Here is a 25905-nt window from a genome sequence, read left to right on the forward strand (position 1 = left end):
TTTTAAGGCCCTACTTCGTGCACAGATGATGTATATTAATATTATTCCTTTCAGTGCCCCTAATGAAGAGTCTTTTATCAGTTAGTAAAGACAGTTTCAAGTAATACTGCAAAAATGTATAAAACAAAACATCCTCTTTAGCACCTTTAAATGTAAAAATATAAGATGGGAGGATCAATTATATTTTGATGCTTTTGCTTTTGCTCTCAAATGTTCACTTTCCCCTGAGAAACTTTGCGTTCGCTTGCAAAACGTATGTGTTTACCTGAGAAACGTTTGCAAAAAAAAAAAAAAAACAAGTTTCTTGGGAGAACGCGAAATTTCTGGTTATAAAAATAAAATTAGAAAAAAAAAAGTTTTTAAAGTTTCTTGGATATGGAGTCCCTAAAGAGACATGATTGAAGGAAAAAATATTATTTCAATGCTTTTGCGTTCACTCGCAAAAGTTTTGCGTTTCCCCAAGTAGCTTTGCGTTAGCTCGCAAAACCTTTGCATTCGCCTGAGAAACCTTTGCGTTCACTCGCAATTTCGCAAATAATTCAAAAGTTTCTCATGGGAACGCAAACATTTTGTGAGTGAGCGCAAATTTCTTGGGGAATGCAAAATATTTGCAAGAAAATGCAAAACATTTTCCTTTTATCTCATTTTTTTCCATCATCATGTTCCTTCAGGTGTTCTGTACTTGGGAGAATGCAGTAGTTCTAGTGAAGGAAATAATATGATATGGAAGGAAAAATTATATTTTGTTGCTTTTGCTCGCAATCTTCATATTCCCCCAAGAAACTTTACAGTTGTTCGCAAAACTTTTGTTTTCCCCCAAAGAAACTTTAGTGAGAGAACGCAAAAGTTTTGCGAGAAAGGCGGAAAAAATATATTTCAGTGTTTTGTCATTCGCTTTCAAATGTTCATGTTCCTCCAATGTCCTCCAGTGTCCTCTGTGAGCCTTTTGTGGGCAAACACAAGTTTCTCGGGAGACCGCAAATATTTTGGAGATGGAAATAAAATATGATGGGAGGAAAATTCTATTTTAATTCTTAAAAGATTTTCGGGAGCTAAGGCAAAGTCACTGAAATATCATTTTTCCTGTCATCTCTTGATGGAAATAACATCACAACATTTATTTCCATCGAGACGTGCATCATTTTTGGTCAAGATCTTGTATTGACAATGCAAGAGGTGAGCACTCTGTAAAGTCTCCCCCAGCACATCCCAAAGACTTTCAATGAAATTAAGGTCTGCAATGTGTGAAAATGATTCTTCATGCTTTCTGAACCATTCTTTCACAATTTTAACACTGGTGAATCTTGACATTGTCATCCTGGAATATGGCCATGATGTGTCTTCCTACATGGTTGATTAAGAAATGAAAAGCTACACACTCCATCTTTAAGGGTTAAAAGAACCATTGCCAAACATATAACATGCTAGAAGCATAATAATCACTGTAACAATGATCCATTCATAGATTCTTAAGTATATTAAAATCTATTAAAATCCAAACAGCAACTTTTTTTAGCCGGGCAGTGTATTTTTTCCACTATCATGTCCCCTTAGGTGTTCCATAGAGTTATTCCATTTGGCGTAACATAATTGAGAAAGAGATTTTTGTTGTTGTTGTTGATGTTTTATAAATATACAGTACAGTCCAAAAGTTTGGAACCACTAAGATTTTTAATGTTTTTAAAAGAGGTTTCGTCTGCTCACCAAGGCTACATTTATTTAATTAAAAATACAGTAAAAACAGTAATATTGTGAAATATTATTACAATTTAAAATAACTGTTTTCTATCTGAATATATTTCACAAAGTAATTTATTCCTGTGATGCAATGCTGAATTTTCAGCATCATTACTCCAGTCTTCAGTGTCACATGATCCTTCAGAAATCAATCTAATATGCTGATCTGCTGCTCAAGAAACATTTAATGTGTACAATTGTACAAAATATTTGTGTACAATATTTTTTTTCAGGATTCTTTGATGAATAGAAAGTTCAAAAGAACAGTGTTTACCTGAAATCTAATCTTTTGTAACATTATAAATGTCTTTACTGCCACTTTTGATTGATTTAATGCATCCTTGCTGAATAAAAGTATTCATTTCTTTAATTTCTTTTCAAAAAAATAAAAATAAAAATTCTTACTGACCCCAAACTTTTGAACGGTTGTGTATAATGCTACAGAAGCTTTGTATTTCAGATAAATGCTGTTCTTTTGAACTTTCTATTCATCAAGGAATCCTGAAAAAAAAAGTACACAACTGTTTTCAACATTGAAAATAATCATAAATGTTTATTGAGCAGCAAATCAGCATATTAGAATGATTTCTGAAGGATCATGTGACACTAAAGACTGGAGTAACGATGCTGAAAATTCAGCTTTGCATCACAGGAATAAATTACTTTGTCAAATATATTTAAATAGTACACAGTTATTTTAAATTGTAATAATATTTCACAATATTACTGTTTTTTCACTGTATTTTTAATTAAATAAATGTAGCCTTGGTGAGCAGACGAAACTTCTTTTAAAAACATTAAAAATCTTAGTGGTTCCAAACTTTTGGACTGTACTGTATATATATGTATAAATATATATATTTTATAAATATATATGTATGCATTTGTTTCACAGATGCCACTCCCACAGTGGCCGGGGCCCCAGGAGCCCCCATGGATGTTACAGCCTCTGATGTCAATGCAGATTACGTCCTGGTCTCCTGGAAACCTCCAAACACCACCCATGAGGCTCCCATCACTGGATACTTTGTGGACAGGTAAACATCCTCTTCAGCCTAACAAAATTATACACATCAAATAGATTTAATTTTAATGTATAAATAATTTAAATAATGCAATTGAAAATAATTTAAATAATTTAAACAAAAACTAATTTATTTTTTATTAATTCAAATTAAATTTAAAAAAAATATAAAAAAAAATAATTTAACAATTATTAAAAAGTAATTTACATTGTTATTCTTTAGATTTAATAATACAATTAATTAAAATAATTTTTGCAAAATAAAAAAAATCTTGCATGTTGTCTTGGCAGACGCAAGTCAGGAACTAAGGACTGGGTCCAGTGCAATGACGCCCCTGTGAAAGTGTGTAAGCTGCCCGTCCATGGCCTGACCGAGGGAGCTTCCTATCACTTCAGAGTGAGGGCTGTGAACAAAGATGGCATCAGTCTGCCTTCTAGGATGTCCTCTGGAGTGACCGCTGCAGAAGTGGAGAGTGATGTGGAAGGTAAGACTAAAAACTATCAGCAGATAATAATATCTTGTGCTGAAACAGGACCAGTATAGCCCACACACACACAGGTTGTTACTGAATGGGAGTGAAAAATGAGCCTAGATTGGTAGCAAAAGGCTGTTTCTTCAAGCTTCAGACACCTCAATCTTTAGACAGGGTAAGTGTGCAGGATGCAGTGTTATGCTTTTCCTTCCTACTAATTATGTTTTGCTCCAAATTCACTGTACAATGATTTAAGTGCCTTTAATACTTGTGTATTTCTATATTTTTGCACAATTGTTAGTTATTGTATGTATTCAGTGTCACATTTGCAATGCATTTAGTAAGTTGCAATTATTCACACTCATATATCACACACAGAAGCTTAAGTGATGATCTTAAAAACTGTATAATATGTTCAAATGGAATCGCTTAAGCTGATGGGAAAATGAAGTATTATCTGTATGTATTGAAACAGTGATTAAAATCGAAGGGAAATATGACATTGCGATTCGACAGGAGGACCTACAAGGAGGTACTTTCAGATTTCACTGAGCCATTAATATCATATCTCTCCATCCTTTCAATCAACTGCATGCTGTATTTGTCAAAATATCTTACAACTTAACATTTAACAATCCATATTTTCATTCATTCATACCATATAGTAATTTTTGAAACATAAAGGGGTAAACATGAACCTTTAATCTCATTTTTAAGATAGACCATTCTTATATTAAAAAAATATGCATGAATGTGATGTCAACATGACATTGTCATATCCAAGGTATGACATATCCATGGACCCTTTTCATCAAAATCAAGATTTTAGGCTAACATTTACAGGTGCTGGTCATATAATTAGAATATTGTGAAAAAGTTAATTTTTTTTATTGTAAATTATTTTTAAAAATGAAACTTTCATATATCCTAGATTCCCTACATGTAAAGTAAAACATTTCAAAAGTTTTTTTTTTTAAATTTTGATGATTAGAGCGTACAGCTCATGAAAGTCCAAAATCCAGTATCTCAAAATATTAGAATATTTCCTAAGATCAATCAAAAAATGGATTTTCAAAACAGAAAAGTTCAAGTTCTTTAAAGTATGTTCATTTGTGCACTCAATACTTGGTCGGCAGCACATATTATAGCAAATGATTTGCTCCTAGCACAAATTACAGCATCAGTGAAGTGTGGCATGGAAGTGATCAGCCTGTGGCACTGCTGAGGCACTATTGAGCCTTCAGATCATCTGTATATTGTTGGATCGACTGTTTCTCATCTTTCTCTTGAAAATATCCCAGGGGTCAGGCATGTTGGCTGGCCAATAAAACACGGTAATATCATTTGCACTGTGGGCAGGTGCTAAAGTCCTGATGGAAAAGGAAATCAGCATCTCCATAAAGCTTGTCAGCAGATGGAAGCATAAAGTGCTCCAAAATCTCCTGGAAGATGGCTGCATTGACTTTGCTCTTGATAAAACACAATGGACCAACACCAGCAGCCCCCCCCAAATCATTACTGACTTCAGAAACTTCACACTAGACTTCAAGCAGCTTGGATTCTGTGCCTCTCCAGTCTTCCTTCAGACTCTGGGACCATGATTTCAACATGAAATGTAAAATTTACTTTTATCTGAAAAGAGGACTTTCGACCACTTTTCACTGTCCAGTTCTTTTTCTCCTTAGCCCAGGTAAGATGTTTCTGACGTCGTTTCTATTTCAGAAGTGGCTTGGTAGTCCTTTTCCTGAAGATGTCCGAGTGTGGTGACTCTTGATGCGCTGACTCCGGCTTCATTTGACTCATTGTGAAGCTCTCCCAAGTGTCTGAATCAGCTTTACTTGACAGTATTCTCAAGCTTGTGGTCATCCCTGTTGCTTGTGCACCTTTGTCTCCTGGACCATTGCCAAGTCAGCAGTCTTCCCCATTAGTGTGGTTTCAAAGAACAAGAGATACCCGGAATTTATACTGTAGGGATGGTCATTTAATGAAACTCAAATGTAAATATTCTAATATTTTGAGATACTGGATTTTGGACTCTAATCAACAAATTAAAAAAAAAAAAAAAAAAAAAAAAAACTTTTGAAATGTTTTACTTTACATGTAGAGAATCTAGTATAAATGAAAGTTTCATTTTTTAAAAATAATTTACAATAAAAAAAAATGAACTTTTTCACGATATTCTAATTATATGACCAGCACCTGTATATGGATGGATACGAGAAAGTGTCCTGTATCTGGTCACCATTTCTTTGAATTTTTTCCATCATTTTAATCACATGTTTGGCTTCATTAATTCACTTTAAATAGTCCTAGTTACACAATATTTTTTTTAAATAAAGATATTACATGTAATCTCTCAATCAATATGAGGTTATATAAACTGCATATATAATAAATATATATATATATATATATAATTAGAAAATAAATAGCAAAATGCTGTTTTTAGATGAAGTACAACATGTCTTTCTAAAAGTATTTCATGCCAGCTACCCAGACCTGTCTGGCAAAAGGAAATGAAAAATAATGGCAAAAATAATAATTTAGTCTAGATAATGTTACATATTAAGAGTGAACTTGCTAACCAGCTAACCAGTAATCTTCCAATGCCAATTTACCATCATCACCGCATTTAACCCAAAACGTTTTCCTCAGATTGAATTTAACCACCAAAAAAATGAGTGAAATAATCTGTTAAATTAATTTCATCCATCTAAATTAAATTAATCCAATTAAATAAAGTTCACCTTTCTGCAGTGTTGTCAATTAACTCGACACATTAGCACTAAGTTCAGTGTTGGGGAAAGTTACTTAAAGTAATGTGTTGTAATATTTTGTTGCTCCCTAAAAATAAATAAATAATTGCGTTAGTTACTTTTTTGGGCAAAGTAAAGCATTGGATTACTTTTGCCTTACTTTTCTATTAGTTCTATTTTTGACAAATGTAAAGGCCCTTTCACACCAAAAGTGAAATTTATGACTCCTGTAAAGTAGAGGTCAATAAATGGGAAAACAAAGTAACTTGCGTTACTTATTTGAAAAAGTAACTTATTTTGTTGAAACTCAAGTTACTTGTAATGCTCTACCCCCAACACTGGTTACTAACACACTGCAAATAAGAGTGCATATGTAAAGTTGATGAGGTTAAAAGTATTTTGTATAAATAAATATCTGATATATTTCTGTTTAGTGTATGTTACAATACCAGGTCCACCAAGCAATGTGCATGCTACAGAAATAAACAAAACATACATTGTTCTGAGCTGGACACCACCTAGCCCTCGCGGACGGGCACCTGTGTGGTACCTCATTGAGAAGGTGTGTTTTCACTTTTATATCTGTAAAATCTGATATAATGTTAAAAATGTATTAAATAATAATAATAATGTAAAATCTTAAAAAGTTTTAAAAATAAACATAATGCTAAAATAGTTAAAACAGTTATTAGTCATTATAAATTAGTTAGTTATTTTACATAAAAATTAATTGTACAGTGCTAGTCATCATATTTTGCAAATAGATTGTTTATCCCATAATTCCTCGGTTTGTAAGGGGAAACTCTCCTCATAATGGTCATCTATGACTCTCCACGGCTTAGTGTGTAGGTGACAGTCACATCTGGCAGAGAGTCAACACTGCGGTCCAGCTACGATCCCCCCGTTACCCTGTTTTCGATATGGAGGACAAGAAATCTTACCGTTTCCGCATAATCACTGTCAACAAGTATGGCTCAAGTGAGCCGTCAGAGCCCACAGCACCCATCCAAAAGGTGGACCCTTATGGTAAGAAGGCTCTAACTGTCAAACTGAACAGACCTGCTGTTGTGGTTGTCTAACTGTACAATGCCAAACTATGTTAAATATGCTGTCCAAAAGGTCATTAAGATGCAAAGAATCCTCGTGTAACTACGTCCATGCTGTATTTTACAGGTATTGTTCCGAACATTGGTATGTATGTTTATGCTACCACAGCCTTCTGCTTTGCGAAAAGGAAATCACTTCTCACTGAAAGTCTCAGATATTACTATGATCTTAAATGTTGTCCCCTCCACATTTTTGTTGTTTGGCTCACCTTTGCTGTGTGTTTTAGTTCCACCTTCACATCCATCTACCATATTATGTTCACTTTCAGCACGGCAGACTTCCACTCCCAATTAAATCTGTAGCAAAATCTGATGATGTTTTCTTTTTTTAATCGTGTGTTTGGTTTTTGCAGGTGTCCCATCTGCCCCGGGACTGGTGATTGCTTCCAGAAACACCAAAACGTCTGCTTTTGTGCAGTGGGAGGCCCCAAAACATGCCAACAAACTCATGGGTTACTATGTGGATGCCTCTGTGATCGGCTCCAAGACCTGGTTCCCTTGTAACCATAGACCTTACAAACACACCAGGTGAAATATACACAAAAATGTGCAAATTTAGTTTAATTTGGTCACACTAAAGATGTTAATCATGTGCAAAGTCTTGCACTGGCTTCTGGAAGTAGGTTTACATTGGGTCTGTCTATCTGGATTTACATTTGTTAGGTTTGTGGTCCATGGTTTGGTCCCAGGAGATACTTACGTGTTCCGTGTGCAAGCCGTGAATGCTTACGGATTGAGTGAAGAATCACAGGAATCTGCGCCCCTCTTCATTGATGCTGCACTTTGTACGTACACAACTGACTTCTATAGCAATGTCGCTGTATTGGCTTTATGAAAACTGTTAAAAACAGTATATATATATATATATATATATATATATATATATATATATATATATATATATATATATATATATATATATATGTGTGTGTGTGTGTGTGTGTGTGTGTGTGTGTGTGTGTGTGTGTGTGTGTGTGTGTGTGTGTGTGTGTGAGAAACTGTTTTTAAATGGAAAAAGTACTTTAAGAAATGTGTGTGTGTGTGTGTATATATATATATATATATATACAGTACAGTCCAAAAGTTTGGAACCACTAAGATTTTTAATGTTTTTAAAAGAAGTTTCGTCTGCTCACCAAGGCTACATTTATTTAATTAAAAATACAGTAAAAACAGTAATATTGTGAAATATTATTACAATTTAAAATAACTGTGTAATATTTAACTATATTTGACAAAGTAATTTATTCCTGTGATGAGAAGCTGAATTTTCAGCATCATTACTCCAGTCTTCAGTGTCACATGATCCTTCAGAAATCATTCTAATATGCTGATTTGCTGCTCAATAAACATTTATGATTATTTTCAATGTTGAAAACAGTTGTGTACTTTTTTTTCAGGACTCCTTGATGAATAGAAAGTTCAAAAGAACAGCATTTATCTGAAATACAAAGCTTCTGTTGCATTATACACTACCGTTCAAAAGTTTGGGGTCAGTAAGAATTTTTATTTTTTTGAAAAGAAATTAAAGAAATGAATACTTTTATTCAGCAAGGATGCATTAAATCAATCAAAAGTGACAGTAAAGACATTTATAATGTTACAAAAGATTAGATTTCAGATAAACACTGTTCTTTTGAACTTTCTATTCATCAAATAATCCTGAAAAAAAATATTGTACACAAATATTTTGTACAATTGTACACATTAAATGTTTCTTGAGCAGCAAATCAGCATATTAGAATGATTTCTGAAGGATCATGTGACACTGAAGACTGGAGTAACGATGCTGAAAATTCAGCTTTGCATCACAGGAATAAATTACTTTGTCAAATATATTTAAATAGTACACAGTTATTTTAAATTGTAATAATATTTCACAATATTACTGTTTTTACTGTATTTTTAATTAAATAAATGTAGCCTTGGTGAGCAGACGAAACTTCTTTTAAAAACATTAAAAATCTTAGTGGTTCCAAACTTTTGGACTGTACTGTATGTATAATCAAACCAAAATTTATTCAGACACCTTGAACATTTCATTCATTAATACAGTTTATTCACTATATATTCACTATATATATATATATATATATATATATATATATATATATATATATATATATATATATATATATATATATATATATATATATATATATATATATATATATATATATATATATATTTTTTTTTTTTTTTTTTATATTAGCATATTTAAAAAATGCTAATAAAATATGACAAGATCTCAGAGTTAAACTGTGTCAGAAAAAAATAACATGGTCAGGTCAAAGTGTCTGAATAATTTTTGGTTCCAAATTTTTTATCAATTTTACTGGTTTTTGGGTATAATATGTCACAGTTTACTTCATTTTGCTATCCTCTCTTACATAAATGAACTGTTTAAAACAGTTTGTCTCACACACACACACACACACACGCGTGTGTGTTAAACTGTTTTTAAATGGAAAAAGTACTTTGATTTTGGAAACCTGAAACCATATAGTGGATGAACATGTAAAATTTCTTTTAAGACACATTTAAGTAATGTGTTTTGAAATTGTAGCCATATAAACACCTGTGTTGTCTTATACAGTGGGTGCAGTGGAGTATGGTATGTATGTGATATATTTCATTTATAAAGTAATTTAACACATCCACTCCTGATATTTACACACCAGCCTAATAAAATCAGCTCCTCCTTTACTCAGTATACAGTAAAGTCATAGCAAAGTGAGATACACATAATATAGGCACAGTAAAAGTCCTGTTTGTGAATTTATGTATGCTAATAGTAACCAATCACTCTAACAGTATCACTGTATCTAAGTGATTCTGCTGTCACTGTAAATGGTTTAATCACTGCACCTGATCATTATTTGATCCACAATGGTTCCTCCACGGCTCCAGTCACTTATACTATATGTGATCCTAAGGATCTTTATTCTTGCTGAATGATTTTCCCTCTGTCCCACATGATCAGCTACTCCCTCCGCCCCATACGGCATCAGCCTGCTGAACTGTAATGGATCCTCCATGACCCTGGCCTGGAAACGCCCCAAACACACGGGAGGCTCTAAGATCAAGTCTTACTACCTGGACAAGCGCAGGGCAGAATCAGTTGATTGGAAGGACGTTAGCCCAAGTCCGGCCGTCCATAGGATCTTCACGGTATGATCTACATGAATATATTTCTTATTTGTGTACTTTATACAAGAACTTAGGATATGAAAATAATCTTTACAGATGGAATAAAAATCTACTCTAAATGTATGGTGTGTATTTTTTTCGGATTGGTCTGTATTTCACAGGTGGAGAATCTGACCAGTGGCATTTTCTATGAGTTCAAGGTTCGGGCTGTTAACTTGGCCGGAGTTGGTCTTTCATCTGAGCCCAGCAAAGCTTTTGCCTGTGAAGCCTGGACAATGGCTGAACCTGGTCAGTACCCTGTTTACTCCACTATACTACTGTCCGTTAATATCCAGCAGTTTATATACTGTATACTTATTCTGTGACATTTATATATTTGTGTAATATGGCCTACTATTAATTATATTAAACTATTTATGTACTGTATCTGCATATATGTTATCTATACTACTTTATATTTTAACCCTTAAATGCATACCTCAGGTCTTTAGTGACCCGGGATGTCATTCACTACCCTCCTCCTCGTTCATTTTTTAAAGTTAGACTTCAACCTTCTTGGTATTCCTTAATTTATTCATTATAAAGAATATAACATGAAAAAAATCATAAAATTATAAAAGAATGCCTATTTTTTTTAATTCATTTTTTGTAAAAATTGTATAGGGTCGCTAACGACCCGAGGTGTGTATCAGTGTACATATATATTTTTTTCTGCACATCAATAATTGAATCTTAGAAGACGGAATAAGTGCAATTCACCTTTATTCCACAAGGTAGCAGTGTCTGATACACAATGCTGAAGTGACGATTCATTCAGACGGAAAACGAAATAATAAGAAAAACATGAAATGGCTCAGCGATTTACTGCAGAGCAAGTACTGAACGCAATCAAATATGACTGTAACTCTCACTGGATGGATCTGGTGAAGCTGTTAGCGATCAAAATATTGATTTTGAAGATATTGAAAATTATATAGTTCTGAGAATATGTTTGAGATCACGAATAGGCTCATATTTGCGACCTCAAACATAAAACTAGCCTATTATTTTCTGAATTTACTGGGAAATGAGCTTTGACGAGGACAGTGATGATGGCATAAAACATCTGCTCAAACTGAGCCCTTTCAAGCTCCAAAAGGTAACAAAATATGATTTATTTTATTCTTCTGTAATTGCTACTCTAATATCAGAGGAGTTTTATATTATCGCGACAGGTAGAGATCCTTCCGTGTTAGATATAGATCCGGGTCGATAAAGACCCGAATATGTAAGAATGATTGGCGAAACAGTCATGCATTTAAGGGTTAATATAGAATGTTATACATACACATATACACACATATGTATTAAATTAGATGATGTGTGTGTGTGTGTGAATGCACACTCAAATGAGTCACTCAGTAATATAAATAATATATAAATATTATATTTATCCAGGTTCTACAGCAGAAAATGCCATCTTGTCTAGATTGATAAATCTTCTCTTTATCATCAGGCCCAGCATATGACATCAGTTTCTGGGAGGTGCGAGATAACTCCATCTTGGTGCAGTGGAGGGCCCCTGTGTATACCGGAGAAGGTCCCATCACTGGATACTTTGTGGACATGGCTAAGAAGGGCTCGTCAGATTTTGTCACTGTGAATGCTGAGCCTGTTGGGCATTGTTACCTGAAGGTATGAAACCAAACTCATTTTGTTACAAAATTCAAATGCCTTTTGATTCAAGAAGTGGCACAACACAGAAAATAAGAACATAAATAAATGTGATTCAGTTTTCAAATGTTTGTACCTTGATTTCTAGGTGACTGGACTAGAGACTGGAGCATCATATGTGTTCAGAGTGCGGGCTGTGAATGCTAAAGGTGTTGGAAAAGCCTCTGATGTGTCCGATCCCGTATGTGTAAAAGCACTGCCAGGTAACAACCATTCTTTAACATGCAGCATATAGGTATTGTTCCGAACTCAAATTTTGGGGCTTTCACACCAGTGAAACATTTTCAGAGTTTCTGCATCTATTGGCGGAAGTACCTGCTTTTTGTCATGTTTGCACTGCAGGAACTGGGAACGATTTTAGTTATAGGGACACCTTTTTGGGGGATTACTTCAGAGTAGGGACTAACCCAGCAGAATAGGAACTACCAGTGACATAACTGTATGTTTGACACTGGTATCCACCATTTTTAAAAAGCCGTGTGAACACACAGTTTACATATACTTATACACAAACTAACTCAATGAAACATGGAAAACAGTGATAAATGGGCTGACGCCAAAGTCCAGGCACTTCTCAAACTTTACACAAAGGAGTTGTTGACAGTGTTGAATGACTTTGCTGTCGGCCGGCTTATGCCACTTCAGAGTTCCTACTGGCGGTGCGAATGCAACCAGGAAAATGGCCCTAGGGGAACATTTAGTTCTCAGGGGGCCGTCCTGGTGGGTCATACCTGCAACTACCTGGTGCAAAAGCCTCTTTTCTTTCTTGTGTGGAACTCAAAAGATGTTTAGCAGGATGTCCAAGTTGCTGTTTTCCATACAATGAAAGCAGGGGCAAATGGGTTTAACAAAATACTTTTGTATTGACAAAAAGTGGATTATGATAGAGAACTCTTTATTTTATTAATGTTTTCTGTTATTTTATTTCTTAAGGTACAAAGGAGATTGTATGTGGTGTGGATCAAGAGACTGGAGACATTTTCCTGAACTTTGAAGCTTGTGAAGTTTCTGAAACCTCTAAGTTCAGTTGGTCAAAGTCCTACAAAGAAATCACTGAATCAAGCAGGGTCTCCATCACATCCTCTGGAAGACAGTATGTCTGATTTGTGTGGATTTTGTCTTTTATTCAACCTAATCTCATGAGAATTTGTAAGTATTGAACAAGTTGGCAATTTCATACAATCTGCCTCCTATGAAAATGTGATTTAAAGGTAAAACGTTACCATAAAGGTCCACCAATGAGATTGTTTGAATATGCAACCAATTTTTTAAAATTGTAAAATACTTATGAATTGTCATGAGACTTTGTTGCATTTATTACCACAGTATCATAACATATTGAAGCTCTGCAGTAAAGTGGTGTAAATTAACAATCTGCAATGTTTTCTGTTAAGCTCAAAGCTGACATTTGTGAACCCTGAGAAGGAGGATCTGGGCATCTACTCTGTCTCAGTGACCGATACAGATGGAGTTTCATCCAGTTACTCTGTCAATGAGGAAGGTCAGAGATGAGGGTGAAAATATCGCCTTTATTTACTTATAAAGTTGAAGTTTGATGCATATGATACCCGTTTTCTTTTACAGAACTCAAAAAAATGCTTGATCTGAGCTACAACATCAAACATCCTAGTGAGTTGCCTGTGGATTGTTTATGAATGTTTCTGATTGCCATTTGATGAGAATCTAGATTACTTAAGAATGATTTGGTCTTTAAATGAATGACTTTTTTTTTTTTATCAGTTGTTCCACTGAAGACGGAACTGAACTATGAGATTCTGGAGAAGGGTCATGTGCGTTTCTGGGTCCAGGCTCTGAAGTTGTCCTCCTCTGTCAACTACAGGTTCATCGTCAACGATAAAGCCATCACGAGTGCTGAGGTACAGCCTAACATTTGCCTGCTTCAAAACCACTCATTAATCATTATTATTATTGTTGTTGTTATTTACAAATACATTTACAAATAATTAACAAAATTACCCAGTTATTTATTATTTTTATTTTATTATTATTATTATTATTATTATTAAAAATAATAATAAATGTACACATTTACAGATAATCAACAAAATTACCCAGTTATTTATTATTTTTATTTTATTATTATTAAATAATAATAATAAATTTACATATTTACAAATAATCAACAAAATTATCCAGTTATTGTTGTTGTTTACTAATAAATGAACAAATATTAACAAAATTAGCCACAGTGAATTATTTATTGTTTGTTATTATTGTTTACAAATAATAATACATTTACAAATAATTAACAAAATTACCCAGTTATTTATTATTTTTATTTTATTATTATTATTAAAAATAATAATAAATTTACACATTTACAAATAATCAATAAAATTACCCAGTTATTTATTATTATTATTATTATTATTATTAAAATTAATAATACATTTACACATTTAAAAATAATCAACAAAATTACCCAGTTATTGTTGTTGTTTACTAATAAATGAACAAATATTAACAAAATTAGCCACAGCCAATTATTTATTGTTTGTTATTATTGTTTACAAATAATAATACAATTACAAATAATTAACAAAATTACCCAGTTATTATTTATTCATTTTATTATTAAAAATAATAATAAACTTACACATTTAACCAGTTATTATTTTGTATTGTTGTTGTTGTTTTCTAATAAATTTACAAATATTAACAAACTTAGCCACAGCCAGTTATTATTTATTATTATTATTATTATTATTATTATTGTTGTGTTGTTGTTATGGTGGTTTATAAGTAATAATATATTTACAAACAAACATAATTACCCAGTTATTATTTATTATTTATTTTTATTATATTTTATATTATTATTTAAAATACTAATAATAATACTAATACATTTACACATTTACAAATAATCAACACAATTTCCCAGTTATTATTGTTGTTGTTGCTTACTAACAAATTAACAAATATTAACAATTAGCCACAGCCCATTATCATTTATTGTTTATTATTATTATTATTATTGTGGTGGTTATTGTTGTTTACAAATAATATTTACAAACAATTATCCAGTTATAGTCCCATTTAAAACCTTGATAAAGGTATATTTAAAATGATTTTACTGTGTTTAGGGTTGCAAAATCAGCCATGATGTTTCCACTGGAATCATTCAGATGACTATTGAGCACTTCACCAGAGCCAATGAAGGCACTTACACCATTCAGATCCACGATGGCAAGGCCAAAAGCCAAAGCTCACTGGTTCTTGTGGGTGACGGTGAGGACTTAACAGTGTCCAGTCACAGAACAGTTGTGGGATTTCTATGAGTTTAAAACCTCTGTAAGCAAATGTTCTTTGTATTTTTGAATTTCAGCATTCAAAGTTGCTCTAAAAGAAGCTGACTTCCAGAGAAAAGAGCACATCAGAAAACAAGGTTTGTGAAGCTACATAACTAACACAAACAAACACTTGTACCCCCATTTTCTCAGTGTTGTTTCTACTGTGTGGTCAGACAGTTTTCATTTATTAATCTGTTACATTATTCTGGTTCTCTCAGGCCCTCACTTCTCAGAATACCTGTCTTTCCACGTGACAGATGACTGCACAGTGATGCTTGTCTGCAAGGTAAAAGCAACACAACAATTAAAAGACTGTTTAACATTGATATCAGTGTCTTATGTCACTATCCTTGCCATATTTTTACACTGTAGCTGGCCAATGTGAAGAAAGAGACAACATTTACCTGGTTTAAAGAAGATGAAGAAATTACTGTTGACGTTCCACCCAACCCAATGTCTGGATCTTGCTCCCTTCCAATCCCCATGGTATGATCACCAGCCCTCCAGAGATCAGGGTTTAGAAAGCATTAACATAATTGCAGTAAATGTTTAGAACAGTTTAGAGCTCCATAAATCTTGCTATTCAGTTACATTGTTTTTATTTTAACTATTTTGGTCCAACAGTTCTCCAGGAAAGACCAGGGAATATACAAAGCTGTACTGGGTGATGACCGTGGAAAGGACACCTCTGTCTATGACATTTCTGGCAAAGGTATATATATATATGTATGTATATATGTATATACTGTTTATGTATGTATGTTTGTATGTTAAGTAATACAGTATTAAAATATATATGTATACACACACTACTGTTCAAAACTTTGAGTTCAATAAGATTTTTAAGCATTTAATACATAGCTTATTCAGCAAGGATGCATTAAATTGATCAAAAGTGATGGTAAATATATGTATAATATTACAAAAAAATATATATTTTAAATAAATGCTTGACTTTTGAATTTTCTATTCATCAAACAATCATGGAAAAAAAATGTATCAGTTTCCTCAAAAATAGTAAGCAACATGTAACACGGTTCGTAAATGTGGGAAGAAGGAGGCGGGAACCGGCGAACTTTCAACAAAAGTTTAATTCAAAATAAACAAAGAACAAAACGGAAGTAATGCCGGCAGACCCTCACGGACGTCTGTCGGCCACACAAACATAATAAAACATAAAATAAAGTCCAGGCCTGGTCCTCTCTCGTCCTTCACTGTAGTCGCTCCTCCTTTTATGCTCCCGGAGCTCCTCCGTGAGGGACTCAAGGCCGGTGCGCCTCCCAGGTGAAGCTCATTAACACTCGCGCCACCGGCCTCGCGCCATTCCCTCGCGGCTCTCGCCCGCCCTGGTCGCCACACAACACAACTTGTTTTCAACAATAATAAGAAGAAATGTATCTTGAGCATCAAATCAGCGTATTAGTAATTTAAACACTAATTGTCATGTTAGATGATTATTTTTTTATTCTTTTTTGCCAGTGTTTGAGGACATCATCAATGCCATCGCCAGTATTGCTGGTATGTTGGGAAATTTTATGAAAATGTAACCTGAATTTAATATTAAATTTATTCCATTAGTTTATTAGTTTAATGCATTCTACTTAAAATCTATTTAAGTATAGGATTACTGTTGTATTGTGTTTCATTACAGGTTCCTCTGCCTCTGAGTTGGTTCTGCAGTGCACACCAGAGGGTATCAGACTGCAATGCTACATGACATACTACACAGAGGAGATGAAAACCAGCTGGTTTCATAGGTATATCCACATAAAAAAAAAGACAACCCTTCAGTTCAGACTCGGAACATAGAAATCACATATATGATGTGGTGTATGAAAATGTTGAGTTGAGTTTATAGCCAATTTGAGTGACTTTCTTTTTTATGTTTTGGCTTTAGAGAAAGTAAGATCTCCTCCTCAGAGAAGATGAGAATTGGAGGCACAGCTGAGATGGCCTGGATGCAGATCTGTGAGCCCACAGATAAGGAAAAGGGTCATTATACCATTGAGATTCATGATGGGATAAAATCACACTCTCGCACCTTTGACCTTTCTGGACAAGGCAAGTGGAGACTGGACTGCTGAATGCTATAGGCTCAGAATTTTACATAAAAAAATCTGTTTTTACTAAAATATGTATTTCATACATACTAATACTTGAATACACATTTATTTTCTATGACTGGAGCATAAACTCTGGGTAAAAATGCAGGATAATAAAACTTCTGAAAACGTTTATACAATTTTTAATACCATTTTTTTCAGTATCATATTATGTTATGATAATGGGGGAAAAAATCTTATAAATAGAATAAATGTTTTTACAAACCATTTTAAACCAATATTGGCACATGTGTTGTAAACTATATTTATAAAAGAAATTTTTCTTTTCTTTATCATGGAAACAATAATTTGTCATGGATTGTGTAATTCGTTACTTATTGTGTTTCCTCCATATTAACAGCATACACTGACGCCTATGCAGAATTCCAAAGACTCAAGTAAGAGAATCAAGATTGCTTCAGTTTATTTTCTTAACAGACTCCTATTTTTCTATTATTAAGAATCAGCTCAAAACACACTGACATTTTCTCTCCTTTTTTCATCAGAGCTGCTGCTTTTGCTGAGAAGAGTGAGTATTACTGAGAACCAGTCAAATGACACATTAATAAGGTTCTAATCCGGTATTCATGCATACTTGAACTCAGGCAGTATAATGGAGCATAAAGCTCAGTACAATGACAATAATCTCATTAAATCAGCTTAGGTATGTGTTCAGATGTCAGAACTATGACCCATTTTTCCATACAAGTAGAAGTAAACTATTTATTATTAAATTCATATTATATTTGACTGAAAACTATTAATTTTTTATTTATGTAAGTTTAAAATGGTGTCCAAATGTGTTAAATGAACTATTTGCCCTCTGTAGACCGTGGTAGAGTGGTAGGTGGCCTGCCAGATGTTGTCACCATTATGGAAAAGAAGGTAGCATTTCCTTTACTTTTCCCATGTTCACTAGAACTTACGTTTTGATATTTCTTTTTAACACATTTCTATTAAGTGAACTGTGTTGTCATAAAGTGTTCATATTTTATGGACTAATTTGCTGTACCTGTGCACATAATTTGTGACCTCTCACCTCTACAGAGCTTGAGTCTAACTTGCACAGTATGGGGTGACCCCAGCCCAGAGGTCACCTGGTTTAAGAATGAGCAGGAAGTTGTGTCTGACGACCGCTACAAGATCACCTTTGAGGGCGGCAAGTTTTCCAGCCTCACTATCAAGAGTGTTTATGTGGAAGATTCTGGAAAGTACAGCATCAATGTGCGGAACAAGTATGGAGGTGAATTTGTGGAGATCACTGTAAGTGTCTACAAACAAGGCGAAGAGATCCCTGAGCCCAAACTGGGACAGATGTCCAGGCCAGTCGCCACCCCCAAGCCAGCTACACCCGCTCCACAGGCAATGAAGACCCCGACTCCTTCGCCCTCCATGAAGTCCGCCACCCCTACTCCACCTCCCTCTGTGAAGTCTCCCACTCCAACTCCACCTCCCTCTGTGAAGTCTCCCACTCCTACTCCAGCTCCAGCTCCTAAATCACCCACCCCACCAAGATCCATGAGATCCCCTACCCCTCCAAGATCCATGCGATCTCCCACCCCTACTAAGAAGTAACTAGCAAACTATGGCTTATAGAACCTGAAGTATTGATAGAGTTGATGTATAGTGTTTCAATTCAAATCAGCTGAAGATTATCTGTTTTAGTTTGCTGCAGTAGTCTACAAATCAGGATCTGTCACTGGTACAATTGTGAGATTAAAGATATTTGTAATAAAAAATCTGAGGGAAGAGTCCTTTAAGATCAGCTTCAGACTCCAAAAGTACCAGTTCATCTCTGAAATGGAGACAAAAAATAGTAAGATTGTGTTTTATGTGTTGCTTTCGCAGCCAAAAGATAATGAAGTTTGCTGTTGGGCCAGTCAAAAATCATCACAAAGGCCACCGCTGTCTTATCTGTCTTTATTCTGTACCCTCCAAATGCTTTTTGGTGCCAATAAAAATCAGCCGTCTCCTCTGTGGAGTGGATCTTCGGTAGTCTGAGTTGTATTTTGTCTCTTTGTTTATTTCCCAAAAGGACATTATTAATTTGATTCAGTTTTTATATAATATGGGCAATCTGTGAATAAGTGTTTGACTAGTTAACCTCAGGATTACTATCAAGGTAAAATTCAGCTTCACAGACTAGACACATTAGACCGGGGGAGTCCAATTCTGCTCCTGGAGGGCCAAGGCTGCATCCGAAAGCTTAAGCAGCTGACTTGTTGCCTCACTGTCCTATCAAGCAATGACTTTGCAGGCAACGTTTGCACATGAAGGTACGTCACAAAACAGATTTCAGACAGATTTCTTAGGCAGCATAAAGGTTTAATGATCTACAGCAAAACAGAGTGAGCTTTGATGATAACTGAGCAAATATTTAATTACTACAATTAAATAGTAATTTCTCACTAGAAATTTAATCAGAAGTAGAAAGCATTGGTCAAAAACATATATTTTACATACAAACTGACCACCAACCGGAACTTTTATGCCATCTATATTTTTTAGCTTTACTGTCACAGGAATAGAACGCACAGGATTGTGTGATATCCAAAGCAGCAAAGGATACAATTATACTGCCTTCAAAAATTGATCACATGAAGGTATCTCTTGGATTTGGATGTGCCTTGATGCCTTCCTTTCTTGGAACGCATCCTCCAAAGGCAGCATTTTTAATCTTTCAGATGCAGCCTATAACTTCCAGGCAGGTGTTTTTGAGCTGGTTGGAGATACACTCTGTTTGACACATGTGCTCTAAAAGCAGGATTGGACACCCCTGATATATAATGTCAGATTCACATAAATCATTTCAAAGGAAAGTGCTTGATTACAACATATAATTCAGATATGAATATTTCTCCTTGGAGAACTTCTAGCATTATGTTAACAACTTCAAAGTCAACAGTTGCCTTGTCTTGTTATTCTAGGTCCCAGCTCAACATATTTGGCAAGTTTAAACTTCAAGTAGGTCACCTAAAAACAAGTTACTATTACTTCTGAAGTTTGGGCAGTTGTGGCCTTCAAGGCAGGAACAAACCAAGCCGACGCCGACGAACTAGTGGCGACGAAAGCAGACTGAGGGGTTGGCTCATGTCAGCAGCGTCTGGGTCCAAAGTTGCCCTGACACACCAAACCGACGCTCGACAGCCTAGTAGCACTTCTGTTCTGCGCCTGCGTAAGATGAAATGCCTTTCCGAACCAGCAGATGGCAGTAGCTGAAAAGCCAATCAGAATTATCAGATGGGCCGACAAGCTCCGACGCCAATTTAACATGTCGAATAGGCAGAAAAAACAGACTAGGACCAACTTCAGTCGACTGTGCGGAACACACAGAGAAAATTTAGTCAGCTTGGTGTGTTCCTGCCTTAATTGTTAGAGTTGGACTTGTAACCCAAAGGCAACGGGGTCAAGTCTCAGTTCCAGAAGGAAATGGTGGGGGAGTAAATGAACAGCACTCTCTTACACTCTCATTACCCACAACTGAGGTGTCTTTGAGCAAGGCACCTTACCCCCAATCACTCCCCTTGCACCACAGCAAAAAAATGGCTGCCCTCTGCACCGGGTGTGTGTTCACAGTGTGTGAGTGTGTGTGCTCAATACTCACTGCTGTGTGTGTGCACTTGGATGGGTAAAATGCAGAGCACAAATTCCAAGTATGGGACACCATACTTGGCTACACTTCACTTTACTGTGAATGTAAATGATCTGCAAATTAAGTTGACTTTAAAGTTGAGACTATTCAGCCCCATTATCTCTGTAAATGAAATCAGTCAGACAGTGTGCAGCAGATATCAGTCAGTTGTATGATTTATTTTAAATATTTTTTGCAAGAGAGATATTACTTGTCTTCAATACCAAATCAGATGGTCATTAAATGTATTTTGTTTGTTTCAAATACACAAAATCATTCACCAAATTCAAATGTTAAATAAAATACTCAAGTCCCTTGTTCTTGTCAGCATCCTGCTCTTGGGTCTCAATCTCTACACGCTTCATGGCAATAAAATACTGCACGAAAGGCTCTCCCAGTGCACCACAAATCACACTGTCCTCGGACAGAGCCTCTAAAGCATCGTCCAGTTTAATAGGGATGGGGAACTGTTTCTGCTGAACTGGAGCTCTGCTTAGAAGCTGTTCAGCATTGAGATTACGCCTAATACCATCCAGTCCTGCCGCTATCGTGGCCGCCAACACGATGTAAGGGTTGGCCATTGCTGAACCCAGCTTGTTATCGATGTGCATCTCCCGTCCACCATGAACCTTCACGTTGAAGGCACAGCTGTTGTCGTTGCAGCCACATGTGGCGTAAAGATGGCTCTTGGAATCTTTCTTGCCTTTGGAAAGCTGGTTTCGACAGCCGATCCCTGGAGCCAAGAGGCAGCTCAGAGCAGCTGAGTGCTGAAGAAGACCTGAGAGCCACTTCTTGCCGATCTCCGAAATTTCCCCATTGCCCGAGTGGAAGAGGCTTCTTCTGCCACTGGCATCCCAAAGGCTATGGGAGAGTAATCCTGAATTGTGGATGTTGTCATCTGTGAAAAAGGTGGCGATATAGTCAAACTTCCTGGCCATCTCTTTGATTCCTGTGCGGAAGGTGAAAGCGCCGTCGGCGGCATCGATTCCAAACCTGGGTTTGAAGCAAATCTCCATCTGTCCTGGTCCATTAGCAGATGAGAAGCTCTCAACATCAACTCCCATGTAGTACATCCCCCTGACTAGCTGCTGCAGGAACGGTAGATCATAGTTGCTCAACAGTGTGGTGGCAGGGAAGAAAACGGCTTTGGGTCCCACTCGTTCAGGGGCCCCGAAGATACAGCACTCATACGTGAAAGATGAGTGGAGAGAGAATCCCATGCTCTGGAGTTGGCCGAGCATCTGCTTGGCTATGAGGCGGGGTGATGTTCGCAGTGGTATACCTGTGATTGTGCAGGGGTCACAGATAAGACGAGCGGTCTGGTCCGCCCAGGGGAGGATTTGGAATGTGGAGAGATCCGGGACCAGGAGGACATCACTGCTGAAGTTGGCTGCGCTTGGATGATCAACTTCATTGACTTTGGGACTTAGGGTTAACTCCAGGTAGCTTCTCGGCATTGGGATGCCATATACAGCTTTTTCCTGTGATGTCAATAATGATTAATGTTTAGTACTTTTTCAGCATTTTACCACTATTTTCAAAACGACTATAATTATTGCAAAGTGACACTAAACAGTCAAAATTATTACTAACATTAATACTGCTGTAAACAATGTTAGCCATCTTGCTAACCCTCAACCATGTCATCAACCACACCACACCCCTTCTCTCCAAAACCCTGCCCTCTAAAGACATTCTCAGTAAATCCAAATTTGCAAAATGATAGATGACACTGGCAGGTTTTTTTGTTTTAGTATCATTTAAAGCCAACACAATCTCATGGCAATTCGTAAGTATTTTATATTTTGTCGAATTGGTGGCTAAGTCAAATTATCTCATTTGTATGTAAGTTCTGACAGTTAGGTAAAAACTGAGGTTAAGGATGGACCTAAAAATCATACTTTTTCATATTAATCACAACGTACAAATTCATACGAAATTGACACTGTAAAACACATTTTGTCATGAGATTAGGTTGACTAAAACTACAAAAATATGCCAGTCCAAGATATAATGTATGAAAAGTCTTGATCCCTTATGCAGAGTTGCTTCTGAAAAATGTATAAATTTGCTTATCTTTATTGTCCTACTGTACCAGCTTAAGATTGTACCATCATGTACCAATACACTTACTACAGTACAGAATCAATAAGAGGCATTTAAAAAGATTTACTTGAAAGAATCGAGCCGGAACTGTCTTGGATCGGGATACGCCATGAAGATCAGTGGCCTCAAAGCGAACAAAGCTTATGCTTTCCCGTGCAATTTGCTGTTTTATGTGCTCAACGTCAGAAATGAAGTTTTGAGATGCAAAAGAGTGTGCCTGTGAGCTCTCTTTGTCTGTTGGGAATATGAAATTGAGATAAAAGATGAGAAAGTTAATAGTAACAAATGATTTAAACTGAGACAACCATAAATCTTCTCAGAGAAGAAGAGGACCCAAAGGCACATACTAACCTGAATTTGATGAGCCAGCTTCACCCCAGTGGGATGTCTCAACAGTGGGTGAATTCACACTAGAGGACCTGCGTGGAGATCCATCTGTCCTTGAGGGCCCGCCTGAATCCAAACTAGAGCTTCCTTCCCTTAGTCTGGATGCTCTCCTAGCTTCTGAAATTGGCTTGAAGGTGCTGAAACTCTTAGAAGGCACTTGGTCTGGCTTACAGTCCACTCTTTGACCAGGAGGGTAGCTCCTTCCTTCATCTTGTCCTTTTGCACTCAGTAGTGAGCTCTCACGCAAAACGCTTTTCAGTTCATCCATTGTTTGTTTGGAGACACCACCCTCACCAGTTGGCGGGTAATATTGCACATTCTCCCTTCTCCATCCATGCCTGTTGGCGTAGTCATCCTCTCTCGAGAGACCCTGGTACTGGGACTCACTGGAAACAGAGGGGCAACGATGTGGAGGGCCAATGGAAATAAGAATGGGGTCATTTGTGGGGCCTGGAATTGGTACGTTTGATGGCACTATGGGTACAGGAGTCCCTTTTCTGTCCCAGTTAGAAGAGGATGGATGCTTCTCTCTTAGATCTGCACCCTTCTTTTCTGCACTCATACTTCCTCCATCCACTTGGTCTGGGATGTTCTCCTGAAGAAGATGAAATGTATGGCTTTCAGACTTAATATAACTCACAGTAACACAATCATAGAGCACCAAATTACCAAATTATGATATACATACATCTTTAAGCTTTTTTAAGCCACTGCATTTGACAGAAAAAAATATAAGCAAAAATAACAAACAAGTGCAAAGATTTTACCATATCTTTGGATTCCTCTGATTCCTGCATTATGTGAATGTCTGGAAAGTCATGACCATCTCCCAATCGAAGTGGCTCACACAACTGACTAACAGAGACTGAAACAACCCAATCTGCTCCCTTTCACCCCAACCAAATGCCTGAACCGTCCAGTCTGTTCAGTCCCACTCATCTATTGTGAGCTTCTGCACATCAGCTGTTTTCAACAGTCCACAACACATCATTCATCAAATCTCTAGAAAGATGCAATTGTTTGACTAAAAGGTTATTTAACAGAATGCCATTGATTTATAATGTGAACATAAATGAACACAAGCCTTTATATAAGCACTGTTGTTGCCTAGCAAATTTAAACAAATAAATCATTTGAAAATATTTCAAAAATGGCTACAAATAAAGATGTATTTTATTCTAGATTAACTGATAAATAAACAAAGTCTTCGAAAAGGTCAGATGAAAAATTAGAAAAGTAGATTATTATATTACAATGAAGATAACCCTATTGTCAGAATGAATTCAAAACAGAAATGTTTAGGTCCAGATACTGTATTTTATAGTGAGCACCTTAGCTGTAGTTTTATAGTATATATATATTGCACCTGGATCTTTGTGTTTATGTTAAATCAGGTGTAGTTTGAACTGCTCTTAAAGGGGTGGTTCATTGCAATTTCACTTTTTTTTTTTTTTTTTTTTTTAGTTAGTGTGTAATGTTTCTCCTTGAGCATAAGCAGTATCTGCAAAGTTACAGCGCTGAAAGTTCAATGCAAATGGAGATATTGTCTTTTAAAGAATTCTCTGTTTACGGACTTCAACAAACGGCTGGTAGGGACTACAACAAGCTTCTTTGGTGACATCACTAACCCTAAAATTTACTTAAACCCCACCCCCAAGAACATGCAACACAGGGGTTGAGGCCAAAATGAGTTATGACCGTAATTAAACTAAACTATGCCTGTTCTATCTTCAGTTTCTGACATTTTCAGTGAGTCTGCATGAGGTTTTTTGTTTGTTTGGTTTTTTTGTCTGCACAAGGTAATGCCAGGCTCTGCTAAGTACGAACAGGAGCTCGTGAAACTCCGCCCCCTTTTGAGAGCAGCAGCTTATTTGCATTTAAAGGGACACACAAAAAAAGCGTTTTTGCTCACTCTCAAAAAGTGACAAATTTTAACATGCTATAAAAAAATATCTGTAAGCTAAATATTTAAGCTAAATCTTCACATACACACTCTGGGGACATCAGAGACTTATTTCACATCTTGTAAAATTGGCATTATACCACCCCTTTAAAATTAGGCATTAAGGCACAATATTGTTAGCTCCTTTGTGATTAATTGCCTGTGCTTTTTCCTTATTGTAAGTGACTTTGGATAAATGTGTCAGTTACATGAATAAATGAATAGAATTAACTATTATTATTATTAATAAAGTTCTGTTATGAATCTATAGCTCAGGCTGATAGGTCCTTACATCAATATGCTTTCATTTACATCATTCTCTATAGGGCGCAGCTGATTGGTTCCTGCTGTATCAGCAGCCAATGAGCATGCTACTCAACCTTCAAATACTTGGTCAGCATCAGCATTTGCTGTAGTTGCTGCGTGCTTTCAGAAACCCTCCACCTTCCCCAGCTCCACCTGTA

The 25905-nt window shown here is 35.9% G+C and overlaps 2 protein-coding genes across 9 annotated transcripts in view; one reads left to right on the forward strand and one right to left on the reverse strand.

Moving 5' to 3' along the window:
• myom2a (myomesin 2a) overlaps positions 1-19387 on the forward strand; it is a 29800-nt gene extending 10413 nt beyond the window's left edge. For 4 of the 8 annotated variants that reach the window (XM_067388387.1, XM_067388390.1, XM_067388391.1 and 1 more), the window contains 29 exons: positions 2633-2774; positions 3053-3246; positions 3710-3766; positions 6425-6552; positions 6833-7016; positions 7164-7181; positions 7450-7624; positions 7760-7881; positions 9693-9710; positions 10080-10267; positions 10408-10534; positions 11742-11920; positions 12048-12162; positions 12893-13052; positions 13354-13460; positions 13544-13588; positions 13700-13836; positions 15067-15211; positions 15309-15368; positions 15492-15559; positions 15646-15759; positions 15898-15985; positions 16753-16791; positions 16925-17030; positions 17171-17334; positions 17737-17773; positions 17882-17904; positions 18205-18260; positions 18423-19387. In XM_067388387.1, the coding sequence (XP_067244488.1) occupies positions 2633-2774; positions 3053-3246; positions 3710-3766; positions 6425-6552; positions 6833-7016; positions 7164-7181; positions 7450-7624; positions 7760-7881; positions 9693-9710; positions 10080-10267; positions 10408-10534; positions 11742-11920; positions 12048-12162; positions 12893-13052; positions 13354-13460; positions 13544-13588; positions 13700-13836; positions 15067-15211; positions 15309-15368; positions 15492-15559; positions 15646-15759; positions 15898-15985; positions 16753-16791; positions 16925-17030; positions 17171-17334; positions 17737-17773; positions 17882-17904; positions 18205-18260; positions 18423-18950 (3524 nt within the window). In that variant the 3' untranslated portion in view covers positions 18951-19387. The remainder of the gene's footprint in view (positions 1-2632; positions 2775-3052; positions 3247-3709; positions 3767-6424; positions 6553-6832; positions 7017-7163; positions 7182-7449; positions 7625-7759; positions 7882-9692; positions 9711-10079; positions 10268-10407; positions 10535-11741; positions 11921-12047; positions 12163-12892; positions 13053-13353; positions 13461-13543; positions 13589-13699; positions 13837-15066; positions 15212-15308; positions 15369-15491; positions 15560-15645; positions 15760-15897; positions 15986-16752; positions 16792-16924; positions 17031-17170; positions 17335-17736; positions 17774-17881; positions 17905-18204; positions 18261-18422) is intronic. The other 4 variants (XM_067388384.1, XM_067388385.1, XM_067388386.1 and 1 more) reach the window with 4 other exon arrangements.
• A 1790-nt stretch (positions 19388-21177) lies between these two features.
• lgsn (lengsin, lens protein with glutamine synthetase domain) lies at positions 21178-25847 on the reverse strand. Its single transcript, XM_067387370.1, has 5 exons — positions 25734-25847; positions 24267-24462; positions 23464-24094; positions 23180-23346; positions 21178-22487 (listed from the first exon to the last, which is right to left on the reverse strand). Exons 2-5 carry the CDS (start codon positions 24294-24296, stop codon positions 21300-21302), a joined length of 2016 nt encoding a protein of 671 aa, XP_067243471.1. The 5' UTR covers positions 24297-24462; positions 25734-25847; the 3' UTR covers positions 21178-21299.
• Positions 25848-25905: the final 58 nt, after the last annotated feature.

Source organism: Chanodichthys erythropterus, chromosome 6, assembly GCF_024489055.1.
Source record: "Chanodichthys erythropterus isolate Z2021 chromosome 6, ASM2448905v1, whole genome shotgun sequence".
NCBI lineage: Eukaryota > Metazoa > Chordata > Actinopteri > Cypriniformes > Xenocyprididae > Chanodichthys > Chanodichthys erythropterus.